At 34.8% G+C, this 20,035-nt stretch overlaps 1 protein-coding gene across 1 annotated transcript in view; it reads left to right on the top strand.

The window, feature by feature from the left end:
• Positions 1-20,035, top strand: part of LOC124366812 — a 57,077-nt gene that overhangs the window by 16,454 nt on the left and 20,588 nt on the right. Inside the window, exons 3-4 of the mRNA XM_046823414.1 lie at positions 10,696-10,822; positions 12,845-12,927. Of these exons, the coding sequence (XP_046679370.1) occupies positions 10,696-10,822; positions 12,845-12,927 (210 nt within the window). The remainder of the gene's footprint in view (positions 1-10,695; positions 10,823-12,844; positions 12,928-20,035) is intronic.

Here is a 20,035-nt window from a genome sequence, read left to right as displayed (position 1 = left end):
GTAGGATATTGCATCCTATTGTAGGCTTCCATCCTACCAAGTTTTGTTCAGGTTTAACGTCAGTTCCTTTTTGTAGCATTATTTTCAAAATAATAAATGTGTTAAGTGAATTGTTGTTTTATTTGTTTTAGAGTTAATGTTGAAAGTAAATAAATTGTACGTACTAAACTTTTGTTAATGATTAAAATGAAAACCCATTAAAACGTTAAACACCAATATTTAAATATTATTTACCATGTAACCTATTTGTATTGTATTATTTACCTGCAATAAATCTGGCTCACAGCCCGGCAATGGCTTGGTCTGGTGGGTACAGTAGCTATCTCTGTGTATCTGAGTCAAACAACAACGAGGATGGTTGTGCCTTGCATGGCTGACTCTTGAACGATGGGTGTCCTTGTAAGCAGCCTGCCGACCGTTGGTAGTAGTTCTGAGGTAACCTTAATCTGTTGATTCCTATGTTAAGTTTTAGTAGTTCAGCTCTAAAATTTAACTTTGTAAGATGAAACCTCCTTTAACTTTCAATCCCATGCATGAGTCATGTATGTGATTCGAAATTTAGATCTGCAGTAAATTTTCTATTCACATGCAATAGTTTAAAATGGCTTTGCAAATGTGACAGTAGCAAAAGCAGAACATAGTAAAAATAATGTATTGAATTTCAATGTACTTAAAGGTAAAGGTAAGGTAAAGGTAAAGAAGGAGTGGGGATGAGTTGCACGTAAGACACGTAAACATCGGTTCCGTGATTTAGTTCGTTTTTAAGTGAGAAATAGTGATCCATTGTTTACAATTTTTGTCAAGTGCGTGCACATTGTGTTAGTGATCACTGTGAGAGTAAGTAATCAATCTACAATCTGACGAGCTGATAAGAAATTGCAAGTTTTTAAGTGATAGGAACCGGTCTGTGCAATATCAGTGAGCGCCATGTCAGCTGACAACAAGGTCTCGACGCGTAACTCGGCTAAGTCAGGAAAACCGGAGACGCCCGAGCCTGCTTCACTACAGTCTATTGATGATAAGTTGAACTCCATAATAAATATTCTAAGCAAACATACAGATGACATACAGGATATTAAAAAGGAACAGAAAGATTTAGCTGCTTCTATTGAGCTGTGCCATACTAACATCAGTGATGTGAAACAACTTGTAACCAAACAGGACTCGAAAATAACTGCTTGTGAGGATGAACTGGTATGTGTAAATGAGGAGAATCAGAGGTTGTGGAAAGAGCTGAAAAGTACTAAGCAAGAACTTAGGGACTTGGAGCAATATTCTCATAGAAACAGCTTGATTATATATGGAATACCGGAAGATAAAAACGAAAACATTCAACATGTCATGAGAAGATTGGCTGTCACCCTGCAATTTGAAAACTGGTCATCAAGTCTGATGGATGCTGTACATCGGATGGGAAAAGCTACACAGACTCAGCCCAGACCCATCATCGTAAAGTTTGTGACTCGATAAAGATGACTTCTGGAACAAGAGGAAGGTCAGACGAAACCTCAGAGCTACCGATCTCGGCTACAGCAGCGAGAACTCTATTAACATTAATGAATCGCTAACACCGGCCAACCGAGAGCTGCTGAAGATGACGAGGGAGGCTGCCAAGCAGAAGGGTTATAACAAAGTGTGGACAACCAACTGCTCCATCTTTGTACGACGGGAGAAGGGATCGCCGGTCATCAAGATCACGTCTTCCACGGACCTCCAACAACGCATGTAGAGACAATTCTTGTAAGTTACCGTATTTCATACCTCTTAAGTGTTATTTATGTGTAATATATATATATATATATATATATATATATATATATATATATATATACAGGGTGATTCAAAACTAAACGGCAATCTCTCGAGAGCTTATTCTATAGCTAAAAACAAGTAAAAAAGTTCATATAACCATATGCCCGGAAACGCTTCGTTAGCGAGTTACGCCTAGCGAAAGATTTCGCCCGGATTTCAGAACCCTTGGTGAAGTCAGGCCGTATAAAAATGGTAAAGGTAGTTACAAAGATACAAATACAATTGTTTTTTATGTTTTTATATCTGACAAATTTATTAAAATTCGTCCCAGAGCTGTAAATGCAATACTTTCAGAGATATCTTACGTAAAACACAAGAATTGGTGCAAAGAAATAACACATTTTTTGTGTTTAACGTAAGATTACTTCCATAAATGTTAAATAAAGGTCATTTTTTTCTTAAACAGATTTGTAAAACATTTAATTCTGAAAAGATTCATGTGAATTACTTAGGAAAAAAATTAATAATAGGTATTGAAATTTAGCTTTATTTAAAAATAAAAACAGACGCACAAAAAATGCATATTCTTATCTGCATAAAATATTAACTAATGTTTAGGTTGTGAGTAACAGCTGATCATTTATTCAACACTTTTTATCGTCATATTTTCTTTGCAAAGGTTGGCAATATCAGCTGATCAACAATTAAGTTTATGAAGTAATATTTGAATAACCTTTATGGAGGTTTTTGTATTGTGGCGTGTGAAGATTGTATTTTGTGAGATCTGGGTGTTCTGGGTGATAATTTGATTGGTCCATTTTTCCTCCCTAATCGACTTAATGGAGTAGTGTACTTAAATTTTTTAAGAACAAACCTGCCTACCCTCTTGGAAGATATTCCTGTTCAAAACAGAATAAATGCATGGTTTATGCACGACGGAGCATCTCCACATTTTTCTAATGATGTGAAAAACTATTTAAATGATACATACGGTAGACAATGGATTGGTCGAAATGGACCAGTAAAATGGCCACCACGTTCTCCTGACCTCACGCCAGCAGACTTTTTCTTATGGGGTTGGATGAAGTCAATTGTTTATTCAAAACGGATTAACACCATAGAGGAGTTACGTAATCGCATTAAAGAGGCGGCAGAAACTATCAAGAATGCTCCAAACGTTATGAAACGTGCTAGAAAAAGAGTGGATTCGTCGTCGTGCGAAAACGTGCATTGCTAACAACGGAGGACACTTTGAGCAACTATTATAGGTGATTATTACAGTTTTATAAAGGTAAATACATTTCACGTTAATGTTCAGTCTAGAATAAATGATCAGCTGTTACTCACAACCTAAACATTAGTTAATATTTTATGCAGATAAGAATATGCATTTTTGTGCGTCTGTTTTATTTTTAAATAAAGCTAAATTTCAATACCTATTATTAATTTTTTTCCTAAGTAATTCACATGAATCTTTTTCAGAATTAAATGTTCTACAAATCTGTTTAAGAAAAAAATGACCTTTATTTAAACATTTATGGAAGTAATCTTACGTTAAACACAAAAATGTGTTATTTCTTTGCACCAATTCTTGTGTTTTACGTAAGATATCTCTGAAAGTATTGCATTTACAGCTCTGGGACGAATTTTAATAAATTTGTCAGATATGAAAACATAAAAAACAATCGTATTTGTATCTTTGTAACTACCTTTACCATTTTTATACGGCCTGACTTCACCAAGGGTTCTGAAATCCGGGCGAAATCTTTCGCTAGGCGTAACTCGCTAACGAAGCGTTTCCGGGCATATGGTTATATGAACTTTTTTACTTGTTTTTAGCTATAGAATAAGCTCCCGAGAGATTGCCGTTTAGTTTTGAATCACCCTGTATATTTTATTTATCTATGTGCTCTCTATATTTATTAAGTATTATTTACTATAGTTCATTAATCCATAGTATCTTATGCAAAAGCCCTAATATACATATATTAGCTTTAATGGGTTACTTTTTCATGTCTATTAAGGTTTATTTATATGTAATCTCTATATTTAATCTTATTTATTAACGTGTTCTCTATATTTATTATTAATTATTTATTATAGTTTATTAATCCATGGTGTCTCATGCATAGGCCCTAGCATATATTTATTAGCTTTAATAAGTTACTATACTATTTATAATTTATTATTACTACATTTAGCCCCAAATAATTTTTTCTTAATTGACTTTTGGAAAACTAATTTTTTGGAATTGACTTTTTTGTTCACTTTCAATTTAAATGGTTAAAGAATCAATAGAATATTCCATTTATTATCAAAATGTAAGAGGGCTCAGAACTAAAACTAATACATTTTTTTGCAATTTATTGACAAGTAGTTTTGAAATAATAGCCTTGACAGAAACTAATTTACAATCAAGTTTTAATTCATCAGAGCTCTTTTCTGATAACTTTAATGTATATAGGTGTGATAGAAATTTAGATATTACAGGGAGACAAGGAGGAGGGGGAGTTTTATTAGCTTTGTCTAAAGATCTACTGTCAAGTAAATTAGATAACTTTCAAGTAAATGTAAATGGTTGTGAATGTGTTTGGGTAAAAATCTCAAATAATAAGGGAAAAGTATTGTATATTAGTGTAGTTTATTTTAGACCTAGATCTCCATTAGGGGTTTACCAGGCTTTTTATGATTCTTTGCAGCAAATATAGTTTTCAGTTAATAGTAACGTAGTGATCATAGGTGATTTTAACTTGCCAATATATGGATCAGATTCTAGCTTAATCACTGGTGATAACCTATGCAAGGAATTGTATCTATTTTTAAATTTACACGGTCTTAAATTAAAAAACAATATTTCCAATTTTCAAAACAAAACATTAGACTTAGTTATTTCCAACATGAATAAGATAGAGGTAACTAGGTGTGAGGATCACTTAGTGACGGAGGACCCTTATCACCCGGCTATTGAGGCGAGGATTGTTGTTGATTCTCCGTTATCTTTTAGGTCAAGGTCAACTGGACCAGCGGGTTATTGTTTCAGTAAGGCCAATTTTCTTCAATTGTATCAAGACTTATATTCCGCTGACTGGTCTCAATTGTATTCCATCCCAAACGTAAATAGCGCAGTAAATTGCTTTTACAGTCAAGTGTATGAAATAGTTGGAAAATCTTGTCCTCTGAAAAGAGGAAAAAGATCGAAGTATCCGTTATGGTTCACCCCATCAATTATTTTAAATTTGAAACTAAAGGAAAAGTTGAGGACAAAATATAAAAAATACAGTTCTTTAGAAAATTATAATAGATTTAAGAATCAAAGGTCTTTTTTGAAGCGCGAAATGAAGGTTGTGTACGATAATTACTTGCATAACATAGAAATTTTAATTAATAGAGACAGTACTAAATTTTGGAGTTTTTTTAAATAGTAAGAGATCTGAAAATAGTAAGTTAATGATTATGGAATATAATGGAGTCAGGCTAGATAGTGGAATGGCAATCGCCACTGCATTTGCAGAATATTTCAGTTCGGTTTATAACAAATATACAGCGGAGCCAAGTGTAGAGTCAGCGACGGCGGCGCCGTGCCTGGCGGGTGTGTCATGCCTTGCTCTCCCGCACATTAGCGAACATGATGTGCTGGACGCTATTAAAAGGTTTAAAATCTAAAAACACCACTGGGCCTGATTTTCTACCTCAATATTTATTTAAAGGGTGCGCGGACACTTTAGTAAAACCATTAACATTTTTGTACAATTCAAGTCTGACCTCTAACGTTTTCCCCGACAAATGGAAAATTACAAAAATTACTCCTATATTTAAGAGCGGCAGGAGATCGGAAATAGTTAATCACAGGCCAGTGGCAGTTTTGAATGTATAAGCTAAAATATTTGAAATAATTGTACATAAATCTCTATTTAATCACTTTAAAAAATACATTTCTCCAGCACAACATGGATTTGTTCCGGGGAGGTCGGTTAGCACAAATTTGTTAAATTTGACAGGATATATCTTCTCGGGGCTAGACTCTGGACCTCAGACTGATTCTTTGTTTCTCGACCTGGCCAAAGCTTTTGATAAAGTTGATCATCAGATTTTATTGCAGAAGCTGCATTTTTATGGCTTATCATTAAGTTTTTAAAATTTTTTCAAATCTTACATTGTTGATAGGAAACAATTTGTTTTTTATAATGGTTTCAGCTCATCAACCTTTAATGTTCAATCAGGAGTTCCTCAAGGTTCAAATTTAGGGCCTTGCCTGTTCACTATATTAATAAATGATATAAGTAATTGTATATTCTCTTCTAATACTCTTTTGTTCGCGGACGATTTAAAAATATTTAAGCAAATAAGACCTTAAATGTGACCACATTCGGATGCTGACGAGCTGCAAGCCGATCTTAATAACGTTTTTAGATGGAGTATTGTAAACAAAATGTCTTTTAACGCATCAAAATGTCAGGTAATGACTTTCAGAAGATCTCGTAATTACATAGAAATTGATTATTTTTTGAATGGAGTACTAGTATCTAGAGTAAACGAGAAAATTAAAGATTTAGGTATTTATATAGACTTTACTTTATCTTTTAACTGTCATGTAGATGCGTGTGCTTCAGCAGCTAGTAGAATTATGGGGTTTGTTATTAGACAAAATTCGATTTAAAAAAATGTAGAAACTCTGATAATGCTGTATTATTCATTGGTCAGGTCGAGGCTAGAAAACAATATCATTATTTGGAATCCTATTCACACTACAAATCAAGATATGTTAGAAAAAATTCAAAAATGATTTTTAAGGTATTTATTTTTCAAATGCTTTATCATTTTTACGTACGCAGTTCCATATGTCGAGTTGCTGGAGTTGTTTGGGTTCGGGAGTCTTAAATTGAGGAGGAAGGTAGCTAGCCTGATGTTCCTGTACAAGCTGGTGCGAGGCGTGGTACACGATCCTGCTAGCCTGGCCGTCTTATCTTATCGCGTACCTTCATTCAACAGTAGGAGCAACCTTCTGTTCTCGGTTCAATTCTGCCGCACGACGGCTCATAATTCCTCGCCACTCTACCGGGTGATGAGGTCGTACAATTTCATACAGAGCTTAGGGTCTGATGCAGACATTTTTTTTGACTCACAAAATGTATTTAGAATTAAATGCCTCAGAAGTTTAAATTAACTAATCAGCTGTGTATAATGTAATTAATTTTTATTGTAACTATGTTTGTAACTTTTTTATATTCCATCCAATTAATTGTTTGTTCCTATTTATTTGATTTTCATATATTTATTACTCATTTTTTGTTGTTATCATTGATACATTTATTATTATTGTTATGGATTGTTATAGATTTATTTATTCTCATTCGTTAACTTATAAGTTAAAAGTTATTAGTTATAATTTTTTTTTTTATGTTATCACATAATTTAAAACTATTATATAAAGTGAAGTGAGTGGAGAACATTCCCACAGTTAATTGTTTATATGTAATAACTGCTTTATTGTAAATGGTTAATACTGTTATAAAGCATGCAAATAAAAAAAAAAATAAATAAATAAATAAAATAAACCCCAACATAACCGCTATAATTCCAATCACCCGATGGAGAAAGCTTAAGTTACAGCCTCTGGCCTTATGGGTACCAGTGTAGCGTTCTTCAGTGAAGTCAAATATCTGGGTATGGTGCTTGATAAAAGGCTGACTTGGAAGTTGTTACTGCATCGAGTAGTGGTTGCTCACCATACCAGCAGCCAGTTCTGTAGTAGAACTGGGCTCTACAAGACCATCACGAAGCCAATGATCGGCTATGGCTGTCATGTTTGGTGGCCAAAGGTAGAGGAAAACAGGACTGGACTTCAAGGTGGTCAGTGCCTAGCTTGTCTATGTATTGGTGGAACCATGGATTCTAGTCTCACAGCAGCTCTGGAAGCCTTATATCTTTATATGAAGGGTGAGGTGGCTCTTAGTGCTGTAAGACTGCTTTAAGGGGCAGATCCAAGAAAGCTGATACACTTTGTTGGGCATATGAATATATTCAAAAATGTTGAAAATTTACATATGCTTGAATTTTTCTAGGATATGATGCCGAAACAATTCTGCTTTGATCACCCTTTCCAGGACTTTTATCATACCAGAATGCCAAGAATGGCAGCAGGTTGGCCCTTTTTTGAGAAGGGAGCACAGGTCTGGTACACAGATGGATCAAGGAGAGATGAAGGGTGGATCTGGGTGCCAACGGATGAATCTTTTGGGCCTCGTAAACCCTGGGTTCCTTCCTTCCCAACTGTCTTTCAAGCAAAAATGCTTGCAATACATCTGTGTGTCTGGATCAACTTATCTAGAATACAGAAGGCTGGTGAGATCTATATCCTATCGGACAGCTAAGCTGCATTTAGATCTCTTAGCACCTGCATCTTTGTGTCCAAAGTGGTCTGGGACTGACTAACATTACTTAAAACACTGGCAACCCACAATAGAGTTACTCTGATGGGACTACTGGGGCTTGAAGAAAATGCAGGAAATGAGATGATGGCGGACAGGTTAGCGAGAGATGAAGGTAAGGTAGTCCTAAAACACGTTTGTGACTTGGCTAAGTGGTCAGAAATGCTGTCACAAAATGGGTGGCTGAGGAGACTGTTCTTTACTGGAAAGGTCTCCCAGGCCTGAGACAAGTGAAAGCTGTCATAGCAAAGCTATTTTTGGACTCAGCAGACCAGACATCAGATTGTTCTCTATTTTGTGACCGAACATTGCCCATTTAACTACCTACCAACTTATTGGTATCTCTGAGTTGGAGATATGCCACAATGCAGAGTGTTCAGTAACTTGTCCTGTTTAGGTGGAGACACTTAAAAAAATATATTGTCTCACATGTCATGGTAATTACTGGTTGTTGTTATTATAGCCTTGTAAATTTTAATAACAAAATAAATAAATTTAAGAGAATTTATTGTTAAATAAACAAAAAGTTTGGGTGGTGCAATGAAGTGGTGTGAATCTTTGTTGCGTAATTCAAAACAAAAATGGAGGAGTTTTCTATCAAAGAACAGTTACATTACTCTGTAACAGTGCTCCGTCCCATGCTGCTGGTGACAGTCACCTGCCGAATAAGTGATTAAATATTAGTGGAAACTATGCTGTAAAATAGTTAAATGCATCCTTTTTGCGAAATAAAACAAATAATTTAAAAAACATGATTTTGTTTTTTTTATTAGTGATTAGTTCCCCAACCCTCTTGTACCAGTCTCTAGCCGTGAAGGAAACCGTTTATATTAGGAAAGGAAGAATACTTGTAGGAAAAATGTTTCGGGAGCCTAGATGATTTTCATTGCTACCCGTCCTACTCTTTACGATAGTTGTACACAACTCCATCACCAATGTCTGTCCCCCCAGCTTGCCTATTATTAACGGGAATATGCCTACCAGAACCTGTACTGGAGTGTTCCAGACAGTAGTTGGCTACCTTTGTTTAAATCACGACTAATTGGTAAGCCTAGCTGACCGTCGTGTCATCGGCAACTGACCAATGATGCACCCGATTGCTTTATTCCAGGTGTTGAGCTTGCTCCGAAACACCAGCACAGAAGTTTCACATCATTATTGGAATGTGTAATTTTTCAATTGTTCTTTATACACAAATGTTCTTAATGGAACATTTCCCTGATGTATCTTGTTAATAATGACTATAGAATGCCAGTGGTGACCTATCTTCTCTCCCTGTGATGTTAGTTATATTTCTGGCCATGTTTGAGGTACTGTACCTTTTGTTTGTTATACAAGTACATTCAAGTACTTCATATGTGTAGAAAGTACCATTTGGTGGCTAATCTAGATTTTCGTAGATAATTCAATGTATGGAATAGCAATGTGATGATATAAAAATTAATAACAATAGTTGTCATGTGGCACTGTAATGTACGAGGTGTGTGTTTTTTTTAAAGTAAGTACAGTTTTGAAATTCCGCCGCTGCAGCACGATCGGTGTCCCGTGCTTGTGCGAGCCATAGAACAATTACGGCAAAAATCAAAAAAGTGTTAAATGTCAATTGTTTTTACATCTGTTAATGCTTATTTCAAATGCCCTTTCAATGAAGAATCCCATGGACTGTGAAGTAAGTTCTGTTATTTGTTTCCTTGGTGTTAAAGGCGTGAAAGCAATTGAAATTCACCAACAGAAGTGTGAAGTGTATGGACAAACATTATGAATGATGTAATGGCATTCAAATGGGCAAGAGCTTTAAAAGATGACCGAAAAAATGCTCATGATGAAAAATGCAATCTAAAACCCTCAATGATCACCTACGAATTGGTGTGTGAAGTTAATGATAAAGCAAAAATGAATAGACATTTCACAATTACTTCGTTATCAGAAGAGTTTCTGTATGACAATTTTATTGAGAAACACGTTTTCCTGTATGACAATGAATTTCCACATGCGACAAAACTAAATTAGGATCTCATCACAGCATTTTGCTAGGAACAATTTGATAATCCTCCTAAAAGTCCCAATTTAGTGCCCATTTGTTACCACTTGTTTTTTCGTTAGAAAAAATATTTCAAAGGTCAGCACCGCACCAACGACAGCGTAAAAATTATAGCGTTCAGTAACGGTTAAATCAGGCAACCGTTTTCTATGATGACAGTGTACAGAAGGTTGTTTTTAAATATGATAAGTGCTTTAATATTGATGGCAATTATGTAGAAAAGTATATACACGTGTGGGCTTTCATTTCAAAATAATATTGTTACAAACATTTTGCTTGATTTTTTTTACTACTTGCTTAAAAAACATGCCTCTTATATATCTCAATTTTTGCTGGAACAGTGTTCCTGTACCTCTCTCTGATAAAATAACCAATTTTGGTTGTGTTATTGATATGAAAGTGAAATTTGTCTGTTAAAAATTGATTAATAAAAAGTAAGGTTGTTATATTTATTATTTTACTGTTTCTTTACAGAACTGGTGAAGCTCTTATTGACAGACGAGTGGTTGGCAGAGCAACCTCATATATCGAGAAGTTGGTGAAAGAAAGGGCCGCTGAAGATGCTTTGAAAAATCTAAGGAAGTATTGCCCTTTTATTGAGGTGAGGGTGTTTACAATGCATTAACAACATATCCTAATAGTAGGAACTTGCGGATAGAAAGTAACATTGCAGATCATGTGAATATAGTTATATTCACATATTATTATTATATTATGATGGTAAAAGATCATAATTAACTAATCACCCAATATAGGTTTATATGGAAATCACACTTGCTATTACAAATGCTACATAATGCGAGTACAATTCCTAAGTCCACTGCACATTTCAGTGCCACATTTTGCCACAAACTCTCTAATTTACTTTCTGCCACTGTTGTTCTTGCAGCCCATTTGCAAACTGTGAAGCATACCACGCCATTGAGGCAACAACAGTTGTGAGTAACCATCCTGAGCACTGCTTTGGGCTTCAAACATTAGCCATAAGTTGGTCATCGCTCATGGCTCTATCCTGTGATCTACTGCCTGTATGTGTTCCCAAAAGTCCAACTACACTCCAAGATACACGATCTTCTCTTTGAAATTATCTGTGCAGCAAAAAGCAACAAATCTTACTGGTGTTTTGATCACTCTTCTGCCTACTCCCTCTGTCTTCTGAGGAGCAAGCCCTTGCATGTGTTCCTTCATTCATGTGCTTACTCTGATCATTGCCTCATTAGAACCTGCACTTAGTTTGTGCTGCTAATTACAACAGCTGCTAGCTTACCGTTATAACTCCTTCTGGAATTTGCATCGTAACATTCTGTTATATAGTATGTTCAGAGCACTGGTCTCAACACAGATTCTTGTGAAACATTACTGGACATCTGAAAATCCACTCTTATGTTCTCAACTCCTATCCATTTGTTACTGGGCTAATTTTGCATATAACATTCCTAGCAAGTATTGACTTTTTTTCTTTCCTATCAGTGCAGCTACAATATATTACCATGATGCACTGCTAAAGGCATTCTTGACATCCAGGTGTATCACTATTTATTTGTATTCTTTGTTGTCGCTGTGGACAACTCACCTGATCCTCCACCTTCTCATCGCTCTTATGAGACCGTAGAGCGTTCTTTAACAAAAGTCATGTTAATTTGGGGATAGCCCCCCCACATGCCTCCAACACTGATGCATGCCTTTCTACCAACAAATGCTCCAATAGCTTTCCTGCAGCTTCCAGCTGACATATTGGCCTGTATGAAAGGACTCCATCAGGCTTTCCCTGCTTGTTTAATAATACAAATTTCACTTTCTTCCAGATTTTTGGGAAATTTCCCATTTAGTAGAGGGATCTAGTTCGTCTCCCATTGTACTTCTCATGGTTGATATTCCATTGCTATTTGTATCACCTGCACAAGGATATTATCTGGACTTGGACTTTGCTTTGGTTTCATCCGCTTTCCTGTTGCCTAGACCTCTTCTCCTGTGAACATAGACATACCTATGGCTGCCAGCTCTTCATATGTTGTCTCTGCATGTCAAGTGAAAAGCTCTCTCATTACTAATCAAAAAGCCACCTTATCCAGTGAGAGGATGCTATATTGGAATTTTCCTGTGATAAGCTTGTAACTCCTTCCACAAAAATCATTCCTACTGAGTCAACCAGCTCTTCCAACATTGTGCCTTCCTGCTCCTTATCTCTTCTTTCATTGTACTCCGTTCCCCCTCAAGTTTTGGCCATCTGGAGATCACAGTCTGCCTGTGGTGGCTCACAATAAATTGATATAAAAGATTTAGGTTGTCAAGTCTTTCGTAATGATTTATTGAATGGTGCTTATTTTAGTACGTGACATATCATTGCAAGCCTGGTTTGTGACAAATAAACTGTTTTTTAATGCACTTAGGTCTGAAATACATTGTTAAACTTTGCATGAGTTTAGAAGATTAATTTCTTACGATAGCATTAGTATTAGGTCTATTAATCTCTTTACATTATTAATAAATATTAAAGTCAAATGTCCATGCTTGCAACTACTATAGTTACAGTAATCGTATTAATTAGCTGTTAACAAGCAATGGACATTAGTGGTTTTGTGTGAATATTTATTATTTTATACAACTAAGGATTCTCTTTCAGATAAAAAAAGATTACTCTGGATTAGATGGTGGTGTGCCACAGTTTATATCCAAAGGATACAAGAGCAAAGAGAACATCTATAGGTAAGCTAATGTTTACATTTCTATGGTAACAGTTAACAATGTGTCTGTTGAAAATTTTTTGTTTCATTGGAAAATGATCTTCGTTGGTGGCTATATAATAGTTGTGCCTAAAAATTAGTGGAAACTATGCTGTAAAATAGTTTAATGCCTCCTTTTTGTGAAATAAAAACATGTACCGTTATGACGATAACACATGGGGGTGGTGACTTCTGAGGTCGCGTAGTAATAAATACTAGAAATACAAAGTTTACTTATAAGTTCAGTTTAATTACGAAAACTTAAAAGCACCACTTTTAGATGGTAAAGGAAAAGTTATGTAATGCCACGTAGCTGCCAATTAGAATAATATAATAACTAAAAAGTATATCTTCCTAGGTGGGCCTAAAAATATCCAATGTTCTATTGAATTATGCGTAGACGTTTTACTTTACAAAACAATAATATTTCACTTCCCTTCGCAATAGGTAGACTCACAACCCGGGGTGTGTCGGCGTCTTGGCACGAGACATTGAAGCTGTAGTCTAAGAACGGTTATTTCTAGAAGAGGAGTAGAGTTGGGAAAATGGTAGCCATCTATTCAAAACAACACGTGAGATACATCAGCTACGTAAAACTCGCCTAAAACAAATTCGCGACGGTAATTAGCCATTTAATAATACAAATTACTATTTATAACAACGTGCTCGTCGCCATAAGGACGACGCCACAACCTTTATCTATCTCCATCAAGCAAATAAAAGATCTTCAAGGGTAAGTTACTTTTACTATTCACATCTTTACTTTACGTTACATTCATTTTATACGTTTGGCATCAAAGGGCTAATTTATTTAATACGAAAAGATAAATTTTACTTACGGACAAAGCGCGCGAGGTTCTGATGGGTTACGTAGTTGGGCTGCTACAAAGGGTTAGAAGAAAAATAAAAAAAAAAATTCATACGCGTGCCAATTAGGTAGTTACTCCGCCCAATAATTTAGTTCCGGAACATTGGATGTAAAATAATATTATATTATACTGGCTGATTAGGTTGCGAAATTTACATTGCATGAAATTTAATTAACTAATTTACGGTACAGAATATCCCCCCTGTTTTTGATTTCGCAACCTAGTTAGTCGCTTTACTTTAAACATATTCTAAATAACAAAACTTAATTCAACCTTTTATTCATTACATAAATTCAAATTCAACCATAAACAATACGATAGCGCGGGGGTTTCAAAAGTTTTCTATGAAATCCGCTAGATCGCATGCCAATAATGCAGTTCTATGACTGCTCGCTTAAGGACCAAAAATAGAAAATCAATTTAGGCAAACTAATTTTCATGCAGTGCACGTTGCAGCGTTTTAGAATTTGCGGGTCGTTGCAAGAATAAGGGCATTTAAGGCGATTAAATCGTAAACAAGTGTAGTGTATTGTTTTGTTATATAGGCGCCACATTCATACTTCTTTTTTGCATTCATACCAGTGTTTTGTGTATAGTTGTTGTGCCATTAAATACCCTGAGACTTGCGGACAAGTTACCAATATGGATCGAATATATTTGGAATGAAACGTCCCCCTCACGAGAAGCTAAGTCTCACATTTCGTATTTAATACTGCATCACTCTTAATATATATATATATATATTTACATACGACATCCTATACATCTTACATCTACATGAATTTTAACACTTCAAATATATCTACCAAAATTCAAAAATTCAACACTTCGGCATACCTACAAAACACAGACAATTTTTTCATATTTGGTTCCCTCATTACAAACAGTCAGGATCAACTTTGTCTCATTTCTTTACACTAAGTCTATTTACAAATTCTTTTTCTATATTTTATTTCCATTGACCCATTCGTTAAGAATTCACCAAACAGTTAACTTCCTGGATTTTATCTTATCTTTTAAATTTGGCAGCAAGTGGTTCCTTAAGCTAGGGATGCTACAACATTTTTTTTTTTTTTTATTTTATACAGAACAGGTCTTAACCTTTTCGCCGCGTAAATCGACAATAGTCGACTCACCGTTTTTTTCCGTTCGCCGCGTAAATCGACTTTAGTCCTCGGCAGCAGAAAAACTTCTCCGTTGGCTGTGTAATAAGTCGACTATAGTCCCAAGTGAGTAAACGCCATATTCACTGCCTTCTGTAAAGTGCTACAGCCCCGCGCGGCAAATATTTGAACTAGACTAGTCACATGACGATGTTGGCAGTTGTTCGGGATCGCGTCTGCTGCTTTTGCCGTGTTTACTAACATTAAACATTGGTTATGTTTGGTTATTTGTTTTGATTTATTGTATTCATATTGTTTAGTTTTTATTTCTTAATATTTTAATGCAAGTAAGTGTTTTAACATTAAAAAGTGTTGTGTTTACTGTAGTGAAATATCTTACAACAAAAAGGCTGTGATTGTTAGGTATGTAGGCTAGTCAGGGACAATAGTTTTTACAAATTTCTAGCCTGTTGAGGTTATCCTGTTTAATAATGGAACAAATAACCGATGATGAGATTAATGAATATTTGAATCATGGTAATGAAGACTCAGATTTTGAAATAGGTGATAACAATGTAGACTATTCTTCTGAAAAGTGATATAGATGATCCATTAGATGAAAATAGCCCTAGAGCATCTAGGCCTAAATCTCAACAAAACAATGCTACCTTGTGGATGAAAATTCAAATAGGTTCTAACATAGTATTAGACAAAATACCTAAATTTACACTTTGTGATACACCTAAGGTCAAATTTGAAAACCTAACTCCAACTGAATCATTTCATAAATTCTTTCCTGAAGCAATCTATAATATGTAGCTGAACAGGACAAAATATTTATTCTTTACAATGTTGTGATGTAACAACTGGACATTCCCAAACGTTCTAGACTACACCCAACTAAAAGAAATCGATGAAAGGGACATGAAAGCTTTTGGTAGCAACGCAAATTTCAATGGGGACTCATTCATAAGCCAAACGAAGAATCATATTTTCAAGACGGCTTTTTGGCTGACAAAAACTCCGGGGCATTTTCCAAAATATTTTCTAGAGACCAATATCAACTAATCAAGTCTTTTTTTGCATTTCAATGATAATAGCAATCAGGTGTCAAAGGGTAATCCTGGATATGATCCACTGTTCAAAATAAGGCCCTTGATAGATTTTGTTTCTAAAAAACATATCTAGGACAACTATGAGCCTGGAGAGGCACTTTCTATAGATGAAAGTATGGTTAAATTTAAAGGTAGGCTATCCTTCAAACAATATCTTCCAAGCAAGCCATCAACAAAATGGGGAATCAAGGTATGGTCGCTCTGTGACTCTTCAAATGGATTTCTGTTGAGATTCAAGGTGTATACTGGGAAAGAAACCGACAGTAAAGATGAGGGCCTGGGTAGTAGAGTTGTAAAAGATTTGTTACTAGGTTTTGAATCTACTAACAGAATCATATACATGGACAATTTCTACTCTAGTGTTGATTTATTCAACGACCTGAGGTTGAGTGGGTTGGGAGCATGTGGTACGGTGAGAGCAAACCGAAAAAAATTTGCCTGCACAAATGAAAAATTTGAAGAAAAAGAAAGGTGACTTCCCAACAAACATGGATTAGAGAATCTAAGGATATGATAGCATGTTCCTGGCAAGATACAGGAAAAGTAAACATGCTCTCTACTGTAGGTGGACACTGGAGTAAAATTAATTGAAGTCAGATCAAAGACAGGCAGACGAGAAGTCACAAAGCCCAATATTCAAGTACTGTACAACAAAAATATGGGTGGAGTAGACTTATTTGACAAGTTTTGTTCTACGTATCCTTTATGGCCATAAATCAATGAAATGGTACCACCCCCTATGGCATTTTGTCATTGAAATTGCATTGATAAATGGCTGCATTAGCTTATAATATGCAAAATGGTGTAAGATCTCTAACCCACAAAAAGTTTCGAGAACAGGTTATTGACGGGTTACTAAGTGCATGGCAACCTAGAACTGCAATCCGACGTGGTCGAAATTGAGCAACCCTCTTGATGACAGACTATCAGGGAAAATCCATTTTATCAGCCAATATGGAGATAAAAACCACAAACCCAACTGTGCTGTTTGTAGTATCCTACCATCAAGCTGCACCAAAAAAGGGAAAGGCACGTGTAAAAGAAAGCAAACATCGTATTTTTGTAAAACTTGCCAGGATGAGCCACCCCTGTGCATAGTTCCTTGTTTTGAAATTTATCACTCTATAAAGATTTATAAGAAAACTTGCAATTGCTAAAAACCAAGACAATCTTGTAAGGCTATAAGAGATGTTTGCATATTGGACAACCATTTTTGCATTTTTTTATTTTTTATGTTTAGGCCTACTAACTTGTATTTATTGTGACTTATTACTTGAAACTATTAAAAAAGTAAATTGAAGAATGAATAGTTTTTTAACTTTGTATAAATAATTCTAAATGTATAAAAGTGAGTGTTGTGAGACATGGACTCCCTGCTACTTCTGCGCCTCGTGCGAATCACTACATTTTCAGCTTTACTGGTAAATTTATATTATTATGTACAAATTACTTGTTACACAATATCATATATGGGTGTATGTACAATTAAATTATGATATAAAGTTCATTCGGACTGCACATCAACCGACGTAATACAATTTATTATTTTTTTTACAAATTTTTTGATAAAATAACTAAAAAACATGTAATTATTCACCATAAAAAAATTTTAATGTTGCGTTTTTTCTTACTAAAACATGTGTATAACATCTCAAGGAACCAAAATAATTAATGTTTAATAATTGTAGGAAAAAAAATTTTTTTTTTCAAAAAATGTAAATCTTGGAACAGTGTTGGTTTATTAATTCGCGGCGAAAAGGTTAATTTAATTTTAAATCTACAATATGAACCTTTTTTACATTCAAAACATTTTCAGTGTGTTGTACAATACAAGTTACAGGGCTTAAAAAAATATAAAATTCTATAAATTCCTACATATTTTGGTGCTAATTTTGCACAAAACTTTTCTACCTTATTGCTTAAATAGTGGGTTCTAATCCATACTAAGGAATGCAACTTAAAGGGATGTTTTACATTTTGCTCTGAGTACTTTTTGTCTATTACTGTTATGTGCTATACTCCTTTTTACATTCACCACAGCTCTCTTTTAAATTGTTTACAACAGTTTCCTTGGACAAATTCTCACCAATTAGATCATTTAGCTTTCCATAAATTAGATAAAGCATTATTACAGGAATGATTAAACATTAAATCAAAGGCAGCAAAACCTGTGCTTTCATTATGGGCGGTGTTTAAACTTAATTGTAAATAGCCTAGGTCATTATCCCCAATTACTATGACAGTTGTGATAGAAACTACGTAATAATGTAGATATGTTTCTAATATGCCTTCCTGATTGATTTCCATTAGCCCTGTAAGGCGCTAGTCTACGGTGTTCAATAAAATTCTTAAATAAGAACTTCTTAAAATACAGTGATGTAAAATATGCGGCATTGTCTGACACTATTATTTTAGGTACAGAAAAGTTGTTAAAAATTATGCGGTCTAATTTATTACATATTTCAGCACTCTTACATTCCCTCAAAGGGATTAGCCATAGAAATTTACTGGCGCATCTACAACTACAAGTAAATATACATTGCTGTTTCTAGTTCTCACTACGGGACCTAAAAGATCTATGAATAAACAATCCATATTGTTCTTAAATGGCACAGATACTAATTCGCCTTCATATTTTCTTTGGCACACTTTACTCATTTTACAAACATTACATGCTTTTCACTTTTGCCTTTATAATTTCGTCTAAATCAGGTCTATAAAAATACTGATTAATTTTTCTTTGCGTTCTAGCAATGCCTAAATGACCTCCTATTAAAGAACTGTGGAAAATTCATATACTAAATCAATTAACTGTACAGGCAAAAATATCTTACTACTCTTACTTTTTTACATTCCTTTTGTACATCAGTAAATTGTTTTTTTATAAAATAACATAAATTGTTACTATTGCTTTTTTACAGGTTGAATGATTCGCTGAGTTTCTTTATCTTGAAGTTGATATTTTTCTAAATCTTTAAACGCAAATGGCAAATCATTAATTAAACAACCACAAATATATCCTTGTTATTGCACTTATCATTTATCTGCATTTTAGGCTTTTACATTAGATGTTCGTTTACATGTTTGCCTTCGGGAGGAGTTTGAATGGCAGAAGGAAATCGATAAATCTATTTTTATCCTGGTCTGGAACGTTCCGGCAGTCACTGGGGCACGGATCAGCTGTTTCCCGTCGACTCGCCCTCAAACATATGTGAAAGGGCGTCTGCCAGCGCATTATCGTGGAACTTTTAAATTCCACCTCAAATGGCAAATTCAAAATCCTCTCGATCCACCGGGCAAGTCTTCCTACCTTCCTTTTGTGATTGAGGACATAGGATAAAGCTTGGTTATCAGTTATTAATTTAAAGGTTTCTTACTTCTAAAAATTCGTGCCATTTTTTCTATGCAAAATTAGTGCACTCAAAGCTTCTTTTTTTCATAAAACAGTATATTTTAATTCGGCATCAGTAAATTTCCTAGAGTAATAGGCTATTGGCGTTAATTCATTTTGGTCCAGTTTTCCTGTAACAAACAACCACCTGCGGCTATTCCACTAGCATCTGTCATTACTATAAATTGCTTTGAAAAATCGGCTAACTGGATTACAGGAGGATTCATTATAGCTTCTTTTAACTTTACAAACGAATCTTGACATTCACTTGTCCAAACAAAATTTAGCGTTTTTTCCTTCTTAAACGATTTAAAGGATTACATAATTCGGCATAATTATTTATAAATTTTGAAAAGAAATTGGTCATACCTAAAAACTGTGAAATTTGTTTGGCGTTCTTAGGCGGCATAAATTCTCTTATACTCCTTGTTCGCTCGGGATCTATAGTTACTGTATTATTTTTTATTAAATTCCCCAAAAAGGAGATTTCTCCTCAAAACAAAACTTTGCTTTCTCTAGGTTTGCCGTTAAGCCATGTTTGCTTAGTCTATTTACAATCTCTCTGACATGTACTAAATGCGAATCAAGGTCTTTACTGTACACTAAGATATCA

Source organism: Homalodisca vitripennis, chromosome 7 (assembly GCF_021130785.1).
Source record: "Homalodisca vitripennis isolate AUS2020 chromosome 7, UT_GWSS_2.1, whole genome shotgun sequence".
NCBI lineage: Eukaryota > Metazoa > Arthropoda > Insecta > Hemiptera > Cicadellidae > Homalodisca > Homalodisca vitripennis.
The sequence above is the reverse complement of the archived record's forward strand: the minus strand, read 5'-3'. Positions and strand labels throughout refer to the sequence as shown.